Here is a 12,835-nt window from a genome sequence, read left to right as displayed (position 1 = left end):
CCCCGGAGCAAGAACGAGTCGGGCAGGCGGACCGGCTGGGCCCGGCGTGGCTCCGGGCGGCTTTAATGGGGATCCCGGGGCACGGGAGCACCGGCCCCTCGGGGCGTCGGGTGGGACAGGGGAGGGCTGTGCCAGACTGCTCTGTGAGTCGGTGAGAAGCGGGGGTACCCCGCACCGAGGGCTGGACTGCGGGGGAGCGGGCGGGGCCGCGCGGGAAGGAGGCGGCAGTCCGCTCCGGGCCAGCCCTGCCCCTCCCGGCGCAGTCCCGGGGGGCCAGGGTGAGGCCGCGGGGTCGCAGCGGCGGCCGGGCGCCCTCACAGGTGCGTGTCCTCCTCGAACACGTCCGAGTCCTCGGGGTCCCGCTTGCCTCCCATGAGCGCGCTCCAGCCCCCCGGGCCGTTGACGGCCCCGCCTCCGTTCAGGCTGGGCTGCTTCTCCTGCATCTCCGACTGGCTGTCGCTGGCCACGTCCAGCGTGGGGTTGTCGTGGCAGCCGTTCTCCACGAAGCGCAGCTCCTCGCCGTGCGACTGCAGCGGTGGGAGAGGGCTGCTGGGCGAGTGCCGCCGGCCCGGCCCCCGCCAGCCCCAAGAGCGGCAGGCACGCGCCCGCTTGACGGCCTTGAGACCTTTATCTTGAACGAGTCACTTCATTGTTCCTTCCCTAGTCTGTAAAACCCTACACAGGGAATCCCCAGGGGACACTTGACAGATGGCAGTTCCCTTCTGTTCTGGTCCCACGCCTCAACTCCTTTCTTAAAATATTTCTGTTGATTCTTTTGCATTAAACCACCCTGTGGCCTTGCTGACACCATCTGACCCCTCCCAACAGCCCCTTATAAAGAGACTCCAGGAGACTCCAAGGAAAAGTGGGAGTTGTGCCCTGTCCCCTCCTTCGGGAGGAGCCCCCAGGCTGCTGGAGCCTCTCCTTAACCCCTGGGGACCATGGACCCAGGGCCTGTCTGGTGAGACATCCAGATGAGTCCAGGCATGCAGGGCCACCCTGCCCCAGGAGGAGCTAGTGTCATGGAGGGCCCCTGTGGGTGGGGCACGCATCCCACTCCCCCACCTCCAGCACCTAGCATGGGGCCAGCACCCCGCAGAGATGGGCAATCCTGTGCAAGCCCTGCACAAGTGGCTTCCTGTGCAGTACCCCATCCCAGGACAATTACTGCCACCCCACCTGCAGATGAGGACAGAGTCACCAGATGACTAAGCTTGCTAGGCACTGCCTTTTCCACTGGCACCACCCCAGCCCAGGACCCCTTGCCTGGCCTACCCCACACTCACCACGTGTTTGAGCTTGGGCAGCCGGCGCTGCCAGCAGTTATAGAGCAGGCCCAGCACAATGATGATGACACAGATGGCGCCGATGACCACTAGCACCACAAAGAGCGTCCCATAGTCGCTGCGCACCTGGCTTGCTCGTGCTTGGCAGCTGCTTGTTGTGGAGTAGTTCTGGATGCCGATCTAGGGGGGCGGGAGGGGCCAGGCTCCTCAGCTGAGGTCCTGGGGTGCCATGGCTCCCAACAGAGCCTATGGGGTTGGGGCTCAAGGACAAGGACAGACTTTGAGAAGGAGCTGGCACTCTCCTGGCACCTGAAGCTCTCCCAGAGGCCTGGACCCATGCTCATCAGGGACTCTCTCTGCCCTACCATCATCCTGTTCACCTGAGGGCAGTTCCAAGCCTCTCCACGCAACGCCTCCATTCCCAGCCTTCCCTCACATCCCTCCTGTGGCTCTGCCCTGCCCCTGCCCCTAGTGGGGCAGAAGTCTGGCTCTAAATATACCTGGTTGTGGCCCTAACTCCCCAGTGAGGCTGGCCCCCCTGCTGTCAGTCACAATCCAACTATATAGAGTCCTACTCGTTAAAAAAAGAAGACAAGGACAGCTGTGATACCCTCTCCACACATCTTCCCCCACACATCACACTGAATCAGGCTCTGGAAACACAGCTTCCACTTCAGGGGTGGTGCTATTGTGATATCACTTTCTTTTTTTTTCCTTTCTTTTCTTTTTTTTTTGCTGAGGAAGATTCACCCTGAGCTAACATCTGTTGCCAATCTTCCTCTATTTTGTATGTGGGTCACCACCACATCACAGCCAGTAGTGGTGCAGGTCCGTGCCCATGATCCAAACCCAGGCCACCAAAGTGGAGTGTGCTGAACTTAACCACTAGGCCACCGGGGCTGGCTATTATTCTGGTATCATTCTGGCCATTGTGGGCCAGAGACAGTGCAGGGGGTGCTGGGGAAAGCCCACATCATAGGCCACCCCCAGCCTCCCAGCTTCTTCCCTTTTCCCACTGGAGTGGTTACCAATGGTGTTTCACGGCCCAGCACCCTTCCACACTGCAGGCTGTCTTGTGGGTCTGCCTTCTCTGGCCAAGAGGCTGCTGTGCCCCTAATGGGCCTGGCAGATGCTCTCCCCACAAATCAGCATCTCAGGCAGAGGGCAGTAAGGTGAGGTGCCATCCTCATTAGAGGACAGGTGCCAGAGCGAAGGTGCTGTCTCCTGGCTCCTGGAGCAGAGACCTGGCAGCCGCCTTCCTGGCTTGGGCCCCTTCCTAAGGCCAGGTATACAGCTCTCCTTGGCTTCATATTGCCTGTATGTTTCCAATACCTTTCTCTATTGACTTTTTAAGTTATCAAGGAGCAGTTTTTCTTGCTAGGTTCACCCATCAATGAACTTGCTAAATTTGCCCACTAATGTACTTCCAAAGACCCAGCATGCCTTTTCACCAAGTCAGTCTGAATGAAGTGTCCAGTAAAATCAGAACACAGGGCCAGGAGAAGAGGCAGGAGGATCTGTTAAAAAAAAGGTCATAGCCAGCCCAAGTTTCCACTAGTCCCCCAGCGTTCATGAACCCAGAATTCCACAAGTGGAACGGCCCTCTGGCCATCTGGGCAGTGTCACAGCCACACCATGGTGAAAGGCCCAGGCCCTTGAACCACTCAGGCCTAGTCTGAAGCCTGGCTCCCCCGCTACTAGCTGTGCAAGCTCAGGCAAGTCACCTCCCTTCTCTAGGCTTCAGCTCATCTTAAATGGGGTACCGACAGGACTCAATAGAGTGCCTTCTCTTATGCTCACAAGCCCTCGGGTGTCAGTGAGGGCCCAGGGAGAAAACCCAGCACAGTCTGGCACTCAGTAGGCCCTCAATGTGCTTATCAAAAAAAACAAAAACAAAAACCACCTCTCCGCCTTGCATGTAGTAGATAAGGAGGCAGGGCCCACAGTCATGCACAGCTCATCTCTGCTGTCAAATATCGCAGAGCCCTTGAGAGGGAAGAGGACTGATGACAGGTCACTGGGTTTCACAGTGAGTGAAAGTGGTTTTGGTGGCTGTCCCCAAGAAGGGAGGTGAGGAACTCTAGGGGCCCCTCTTCAGGAAGGTGGAATGAGGAGTGGGAGGACCAAGGGGCACAGGTACGGCAGGCTGTGCAGGAAGAGAGGCTGGCCAGCCTGTGTCCTCAGCCCAGGTCTCCAGGACCAGTGGGGCAGCCAGCTGACCGCACGGGGTCAGGGGTACCTCTCAAGATGGCAGGGCTATCTCCTGTTCCCTGAGTCCCATCTTCCAACCCACAGCAGGCCCCCAGCTGGCTGGCCAAACACTGACCCACCCCCATCAGGAGCATCTAGCTGCTGGTTCCCAAAGCATGCCCACACATCGCGTGCTTCCTCCTCTGGCTTCTGGAACTGCATCGCGCTCTCCCATTCCACCAGGCTTCTGCACAATTCCTTGGCCAGACATGGTGTTTCTCCCATTATCTGCCCAGAAAATTCCCACCTACCCATGGAGATCCCCCTCAGAGATCCCTCCCCGAAGTCCTCCCCTGACCACCGCCCCCTGTGCGGCCTTCTGGCCCGGCCGTGGTGTGCACCGTGCAGTTGGTAGTTTGGTGCTCATACACTCGGTCTCTCCCACGGGTACTGTGTCTTAGGAGACCCGAAAGGAAGAGCTGCCCAGAGTAACAGTCTGTCTTTTGCTCCATGAGCCCAGGGTACAGGCTGCCTCCTGCCCTCAGGGAAGGCAGCCCTGCTCCCAAAGCTTGAAGGCACGGGAGGGGAGCATGTCCCGGTGCTCTTACCTCCACCAGACTCCTGCGGATGTCGCCCAGCATGGAAAGGACATCTTGAGTGGGCACCACCCCTGGGGGGAGAACCATGTCAGCAAAGCCTTGGCCACTGAAGCACTCCCTCTGCAGGCCCCAGCCCCTCAGACAGCTTCCGCCTGAGCTTCCAGAGCCTTGCACCCCATCTCCTGACCACACACGGACCTCGTGCTACAAAAACTCCCACTCCCTCCTAGACCTGCTTCCCACTGACTATTTAAAAAGGATTTAGTGAATGCCCACTATGTGACAGGTGTGACACCCGTGGTCACTCCCTCAGCCCCACACCACTGCATTCTGAATGCCCCCACATCATCCCACCACACAGTGTGCAGGTTCTCTAGAACCTGCGCTGAAACCACACCTCTCCCCCCTCCGGTTCCCGCTGTTCACACCCTCCTCCCCTTCTCCAAAACCCAAGCTTGCCTGTAACCCCTGACCCTAGACGAGGGCCTCCGACCAATACCTCACCCTGCCATCCTAGAGCCCCACGTTCCAAAGCCCTGTCTGTGCCCTTGCCCATGGCTCCGAGGGAGCCTCCCCATGGCCTTCAGGAAAGCTGCTGGTTCAGCACTGCCTCCCACTTGCTGCCCTCCTGGGCCCTCTCTCCAGACACGCCAACACTGTCCCTCCGGTGCATGGTCCTTGCTCACCCTGCTCGCCCACTAAGGTCATGAGAAGGTGCTGCTCCTTCTCGCTGGGCTTGCTCAGGGAGATGTGCCAGTCCCCGTGGCGGCCGCTGCCATGGCGGGGCAGCACCTCCTCCACCAGGGCTAGCAGCTGCAGCCCCCGGTGCTGCCGGAACACCTCCTGCAAGGCAGAAAGAGAGCCTCATGCTCAGCGAAGGAGAGAGGTCTGCTGACCCCCGCCTCTAGACCTAGCCCCCATTTCAACCTCCGCCCAGCGGCCAAACGCTGGGCGAGGCCATCTGGTTAGTCCAGGGGGGCTGCTCTGATAGCTCTGAGGACCGCTCAAGAGGCTGTCAGCGTGGCCTTGGGCAGCTGTGGGAATGCCAAGATACAGGCGCACTTGTTCCCTGCGAGCATCCAGGCACTCCTCCCCGCTTGGCCTCTCACCATGAGGAGGGCATGGGGCCTGCCCAGGGGTCCTCACAGTTGAGCCGGGGGACGGATCTCCCCATACACAATGGCAAGTCCAAGAAGTGAGTATGTAGAGTGTGGAGGACTACTGAAGACTGGTCTTCACGCCTGAGTGTTCAAGTGTACAGTGCACGGGAGGAATGCGTGTGTGGGGGTGGGTAACGGACCAAAAGAAGTACACAGCCATATAGCTAGCGGAACCAGGAGGAGGGGTGGGAAGCAGTCTAACCGTGCTCCTCTCCTGCCTGTCATTGCAGAGACACGCCACAAAGCTGGGGAGGCAAGAAAGACATCCTATACTCCAATGGTGGTAGTGGTGACCAGAAGGATTAAAACACAGAAGGTTAAAATGGTGACCCTGGAAGCAGGGCTGGGAGCAGGAGAAGGGGTGGAAGGGGGCGTCTTTCTCATCTGACACTCTCTTGTACTGGTTAGATTTTCGTGACCTTGTGTATATGTAATTATATAAAAACAAAAACAAGAAGCTAGCACTGGACAGGAGCTCAGTGAGTGGCAGGAGCCTAGGTGGGGGCCAGGACCCTGCCTCTGGCTCACAGCCTACCATTGTCGCTAGCTACCCCCTTCTGGGAAGAGATGCTCCCCTGGCCCTGTCGCTGATCCCCATCCCATCCACCTCTGATCCCCTGCTCCTCTGCAGCAGCCCTCTCCCTCCTGTACCGGGGAAATCACCAAAGCCCTGCTCCCAGCCTCCACAGCTCCCAGCTGGACACTGCCCTCCCAGCTGCTCAGCTCTCTCTGTGGAGTTGCAAGCCAGGGCTGCTGGCGAGGCAGAGGATCACCAGGCTGCCCCAGGGGGATCCCTGACACTCCTAGTCTCTTTTCTGCTAGAGCCCAAGCTAATGAGCTTTCCCTGGTTGTCATGCCAAGCTAAAGGCCACCAGGGTGACTGAAGTGCTGAGTCTCTGTTCCTGGTTACCATGGCAAGTGCCAGGCACAGGCTCAAGCCTTGGCACTCACTGGCCTAACAGAAAGCCAACTCAGTTCTAAATCTGGAAGACTGGGACCGGGAGATAGCTACATGCAGCTAGGAAAGCCCTGCTTCCTGAAATGGTTCTTACCGTCTTCACATGCATGCGTGCATACACACGTGCGTATGTGTGTGCATGTGTGTAGGGAAGGGGTGCACACCTGCACCTGCCTAAGCATGGTGCACATACTGTGACCCAGCAGCCCTACTTCTTACAAAAGAAACCCCTCCTGCCTCAGGCAGTACCTCTCTGCAAGCCACAGCCCTGTGCTCCACCACGTGTGCGTGCCACGTTTTCCTGGGTCCAGATGTCTGCCTGGCTTAAGCCCACAAACCTACAATGTCAGTTCTGGGAGAGTCTGATGACCATATGTTTTATACTAGTTATTTTATAGGTGGGAACTGAGTGTCAGTGGCATGGGAGAAAAGCCCTGGCTTTGAAATCAAATAAATCTGGGTTCAATCCGGGTTCTGACATTTATCAGCTCTGTGATCTTTAGCAAAATACTGCACCCCTCTGAGCCTTAGTTTCCTCATCTAAAAATGTGGGCATTGGTCCTAACACCCTGGGCTAACTGTGAGGATTAAAAGAAAAGGACTTATTCAATCACAGGTGCTGGACAATTGGATACCCCAATGGAAAAGAAAAAACATACCTTGACTCATACTTCACACCACACACCAAAATCAATTCCAGATGCATTTCAGATCTAAAGCTTTTAGAAGCAAGCACAGAAGGCTCTCTTCATGACCTTGGAGTAGGCAAACATTTCTAAGTAGGACCCGTAAACACTAACCATGAAGGAAAAAACGGGTAAGTGGGACCATTTTATGATCAAGTTAAAAAAAAATCAAGAAGTTCCATAGAAGATATTTACCATGTATATACTTGACAGAGATCTCATATCCAGGATATATAAATAATTGATAGAAATCAATTTAAAAAGGCAGATAACCCAATAGTTAAATGGGCCCTCACAAAAAAAGAGGCTATCCAATTGGCCAAAACACATCTGAGAAGTTGCTCAGCTTCATTAATCACCAGAGAAATGCACATTAAAACCACAAGGTAATACTACTATACTATACATCTGGCAAAATGGCTAAAATGAAAAAGACAATACCAAGAGTTGGCAAAGACAAGAAGAATCAGAACTCTCAGGCACTGCTGATGGACGTATAACCTGCTATACAACCACTTCAGAAAGCTGTTGGACAGTATTTATTAAGGTTGGACATTTGCATATACTGTGACCCCACAAGGCCACTCTAAGGCATGTGCCCATTAGAAACGCGTCCATATGCTCACCAAAATATATGTCCAAGAATCTCCAGAGCAGCATCTTCACAACAGCCTGAAACTGGACACTACTCAAGTGCCCCCAACAGTAGAATGGAGAAATAAATGAAATACTATACAGAATGAGAATGAACGAACTTCGACTGCACCTAACAATATAGATGAAATCTCAAAACAGAATGTTGAGTGCAAAGCCAGACACAAAATATCACATACTGAATGATTCTACTTATATAATGTTCAAAAGCATGCAACATTAATTTATGGTGTTAAAAGTCAACAAAATGGTTCCCCTTGTGGGAGCAGTGTCTGGCAGGGAGAATGAGAAGGGCTCAACGAGCGTGACCATGTTCTGTATCTTGATGTGGGTGCTGATTACGTGGGTGTGGTCCCTGGTGACAATCCATCAAGCTGTACACTTATGATCTGTGTGCCTTTCTGGACGTATGTTGTAAGTCAGTAGGACTTTCCTCAAGTGCAGTACACTCGTGGGTGTAAACTATCTCCCCTCTGAGGCCAGGGCAGGTGGTCCTCCTCGCACATCCCTGGTTCTCCCACTGCAAGGGCTCCAGCTCTACGGGTGTGGTCCTTATGGTGAACAGGGAGGGACACATGTCATTACCCAGCAGATCCTTCTGACTTTTGGCAACACAGCAGATGGAGTTGATGAAAGTCCCATGTTCCCACCTTGCTACAAACACATAGAAATAGTGGATAAAATACAGCAAAACAATAAACATGTTCTAAAAGCATGTCTAAGCTCAAGCTCAAAGGAGACAGAAACAGAGGAAACCTAAATCCAGAAGAGAAAGCACAAGCCATAGCAATTCCTGGGGGTCAAGACCCAGATACAGGATCCAGGAGCTGCAGACGTGGCTTTCAATGCTCACATGGAGATAGAAAACGTGCTCTTAGCCCACACAAGGTGGAGCACTGAAGTACAGCACCCAAGATAGTGCCTGAAACCTCGAAGAGCAGCCTTTTAAGTGAAATGAGGACTCAGGAAACTTCCCCCTCCCCTGGAGGAGCTGTCAGGGTACAGTACACCATCTGCCCATGTCCACGGACAGGAGAAAACAAAAGTTACCTAAGATCACCTAAACACCCAGGCTTGCACTTCACCTGGGTGTGGAGTCCAAATGGGCAATCCTTTGTGGTACAGAAATCTAAGCCAGGAAATTAAGACTCAAGCTGATCTAGCTCACTCGGAACTCCTGAAGGCTCCCTGAAACCACTCTGGTGGAATTCTCTCACAACCTGGAGTTATGATGAGATCACAATAATAAATTATAAGCCATACGAGGAACTAAGGTACAAAAGCAACAAATCGAAGAACTGACATCCCAAGATGTGGTGTTACCAAAACAATATGAAAGAGATCATAAAATAAGTATGTTTAAAATAACTGAAAAGATAAAGAAATAGAAATAATGAAAGAAGAGAACAAAATGAAAAAATAAGGGAGAGATTTGTAACCAAGGAGAAATTCTAAAAATATAAAACAGTTATTCTCTATATTAAAGACTCAAGAGGATCAAACAGGAGATTAGACACAGCTAAAGAGAGTTATTAATTTGGAAGACAGGGCTAGGAAATAACTCAGAATGTGTCAGAGAGATCTTAAAGAGAGAGAAAACATAAAAGCATTGTTAAGAGACACTGTAGACAGAAAAATAAGGCCCAAAAAACCTCTGATAAGAATGAGACAGAAATGGGAATTTGGCAATATCTAACAAACTGTATATGCAATCCCACTTGTAGCAACTTACTCTGAAGATACATCCCAACAACACAAAAATACGCATGCACAACATTCTTCACTGGAGCACTGTAAGTAACCGCAGAACATGAGAAACCACCCAAATGCCCATACAAAGGAAATCTGATGAATAACGATGGTACACACACATAAGGGAGTATTATTCAGTTGTAAAAATAAAATGATTGAGAATGATGTCCACAAACTGATATAAAGTGATTTCCAGAATATACTGTTAAGGGAAAAAAGCAAAATGCAAAAAAGTATTGTTCTGGACTGAGTCATGTCCCTCCAAAATTCCTATGTTGAAGTGCTAACACCCAGGACCTCAGAATGTGACTGTACTTGGAGACAGAACTTTTAAAGAGGTAATTAAGTCAAAATGAGGTCCTTAGGGTGGGCCCTATTCCAATATGTTCTTATAAGAGGAGGCGATCAGGACACAGACACACACACAGAGCAGATCATGTGAAGACTCAGGGAGAAAACGGCTGTCTACACAGCCAACGAGAGGCCTCAGAAAAACCAAACCTTCTCACACCCTTATTGTGGACTTCCAGCCTCCAGAACTGTGAGAAGGTAAATGTCCGTCTAACTGCCCGGCCTGTGGTACTCTGTTACGACAGCCCTAGGAAACTACACAAATACAAATAGCACACTACTTGTGAAGAAGAAATTATACATCTATCTGCTTATTTCTATAAAAGGAAACCCAGGAAGGATACCCAGAAATTAATGAGATTGGCTACTGAGACGAAGTAGGGTGGGAATGGAGTGAGAGAGATGGTGGAGAGAGTGGTGTTTCTCTAAGTATACATTTTTGCATCATTTATAGATTTAGAACCACATTAATATCTTACACATTCAGAAAATATAATTAAATCAACACAGATGAGAAAAAGACCCTAAAATTGAACACAGACAGAAACAAATAAACTATATTCAAATGTACAACTACACTAAAAGGGAAAAAGAGAACTAACTCAAGTAACTGCAGAGTCATTTAAAGATAAGAAGATAAAAGAAACTGCAAATAAATACTGAAGTTTATTTAACAGGTTTGTTTCTGCAATGTTATGGGTTAACAATTCTGCAACTACTTGTATATTCTAGAACTGAAGAAATGAGTAAATATATTGAGGATGTTGAGAGTCAGGTCTCTGTCAGTGAAGGAAGACACAAATATGGTACAGAAGGAGGCTAGGAAGAGTCCACAGTGATGGGCTGGAATTGGCAGTACTGAACTCCCCATTTTAAACATGTGTGTGCATACATAAACACATGTGTATGAATGCATATGTGTTATACGCGTATGTACATGTATGTATAGTGCACGTGTATTGTGTGCATACATAAACACACGTGTATGAATGCATATGTGTTATACGCGTATGTACATGTATGTATAGTGCACGTGTATTGTGTGCATACATAAACACATGTGTATGAATGCATATGTGTTATACGCGTATGTACATGTATGTATAGTGCACGTGTATTGTGTGCATATATAAACACATGTGTATGAATGCATATGCGTTATACGCGTATGTACATGTATGTATAGTGCGCGTGTATTGTGTGCATACATAAACACATGTGTATAAATGCATATGTGTTATACGCGTATGTACATGTATGTATAGTGCGCGTGTATTGTGTGCATACATAAACACATGTGTATAAATGCATATGTGTTATACGCGTATGTACATGTATGTATAGTGCACGTGTATTGTGTGCATACATAAACACACGTGTATGAATGCATATGTGTTATACGCGTATGTACATGTATGTATAGTGCACGTGTATTGTGTGCATATATAAACACACGTGTAAATGCATATGTGTTATACGCGTATGTACATGTATGTATAGTGCACGTGTATTGTGTGCATACATAAACACACGTGTATAAATGCATGTGTTATACGCGTATGTACATGTATGTATAGTGCACGTGTATTGTGTGCATACATAAACACACGTGTATGAATGCATATGTGTTATACGCGTATGTACATGTATGTATAGTGCACGTGTATTGTGTGCATACATAAACACACGTGTATGAATGCATATGTGTTATACGCGTATGTACATGTATGTATAGTGCACGTGTATTGTGTGCATACATAAACACATGTGTATGAATGCATATGTGTTATACGCGTATGTACATGTATGTATAGTGCACGTGTATTGTGTGCATATATAAACACATGTGTATGAATGCATATGTGTTATACGCGTATGTACATGTATGTATAGTGCACGTGTATTGTGTGCATACATAAACACACGTGTGTAAATGCATATGTGTTATACGCGTATGTACATGTATGTATAGTGCACGTGTATTGTGTGCATACATAAACACACGTGTATGAATGCATGTGTTATACGCGTATGTACATGTATGTATAGTGCACGTGTATTGTGTGCATACATAAACACACGTGTATGAATGCATATGTGTTATACGCGTATGTACATGTATGTATAGTGCACGTGTATTGTGTGCATACATAAACACGTGTATAAATGCATGTGTTGTACGCGTATGTACATGTATGTATAGTGCACGTGTATTGTGTGCATACATAAACACATGTGTATGAATGCATATGTGTTATACGCGTATGTACATGTATGTATAGTGCACGTGTATTGTGTGCATACATAAACACACGTGTATGAATGCATATGTGTTATACGCGTATGTACATGTATGTATAGTGCACGTGTATTGTGTGCATACATAAACACGTGTATAAATGCATGTGTTGTACGCGTATGTACATATATGTATAGTGCACGTGTATTGTGTGCATACATAAACACACGTGTATAAATGCATATGTGTTATACGCGTATGTACATGTATGTATAGTGCACGTGTATTGTGTGCATATATAAACACACGTGTATGAATGCATATGTGTTGTACGCGTATGTACATGTATGTATAGTGCACGTGTATTGTGTGCATACATAAACACACGTGTATAAATGCATATGTGTTATACGCGTATGTACATGTATGTATAGTGCACGTGTATTGTGTGCATACATAAACACACGTGTATGAATGCATATGTGTTATACGCGTATGTACATGTATGTATAGTGCACGTGTATTGTGTGCATACATAAACACACGTGTATGAATGCATATGTGTTATACGCGTATGTACATGTATGTATAGTGCACGTGTATTGTGTGCATACATAAACACATGTGTATAAATGCATATGTGTTATACGCGTATGTACATGTATGTATAGTGCACGTGTATTGTGTGCATACATAAACACATGTGTATAAATGCATATGTGTTATACGCGTATGTACATGTATGTATAGTGCACGTGTATTGTGTGCATATATAAACACATGTGTATAAATGCATATGTGTTATACGCGTATGTACATGTATGTATAGTGCACGTGTATTGTGTGCATACATAAACACATGTGTATAAATGCATATGTGTTATACGCGTATGTACATGTATGTATAGTGCACGTGTATTGTGTGCATATATAAACACATGTGTATAAATGCATATGTGT

At 48.8% G+C, this 12,835-nt stretch overlaps 1 protein-coding gene across 1 annotated transcript in view; it reads right to left on the bottom strand.

Annotated features, from left to right (window-relative positions):
• Positions 1-29: 29 nt before the first annotated feature.
• The window catches only part of PODXL2 (podocalyxin like 2), a 45,014-nt gene continuing 32,208 nt past the window's right edge, over positions 30-12,835 (bottom strand). Inside the window, exons 5-8 of the mRNA XM_044755190.2 lie at positions 4,762-4,918; positions 4,085-4,146; positions 1,287-1,466; positions 30-527 (exon numbers count right to left, since the gene is read on the bottom strand). Coding sequence (XP_044611125.1) covers positions 315-527; positions 1,287-1,466; positions 4,085-4,146; positions 4,762-4,918 — 612 coding nt within the window. The 3' untranslated portion in view covers positions 30-314. The remainder of the gene's footprint in view (positions 528-1,286; positions 1,467-4,084; positions 4,147-4,761; positions 4,919-12,835) is intronic.

This window comes from Equus asinus, chromosome 21 (assembly GCF_041296235.1).
Source record: "Equus asinus isolate D_3611 breed Donkey chromosome 21, EquAss-T2T_v2, whole genome shotgun sequence".
Taxonomy (NCBI): Eukaryota; Metazoa; Chordata; class Mammalia; order Perissodactyla; family Equidae; genus Equus; species Equus asinus.
This window is presented reverse-complemented; position numbering and strand designations above follow the sequence as displayed.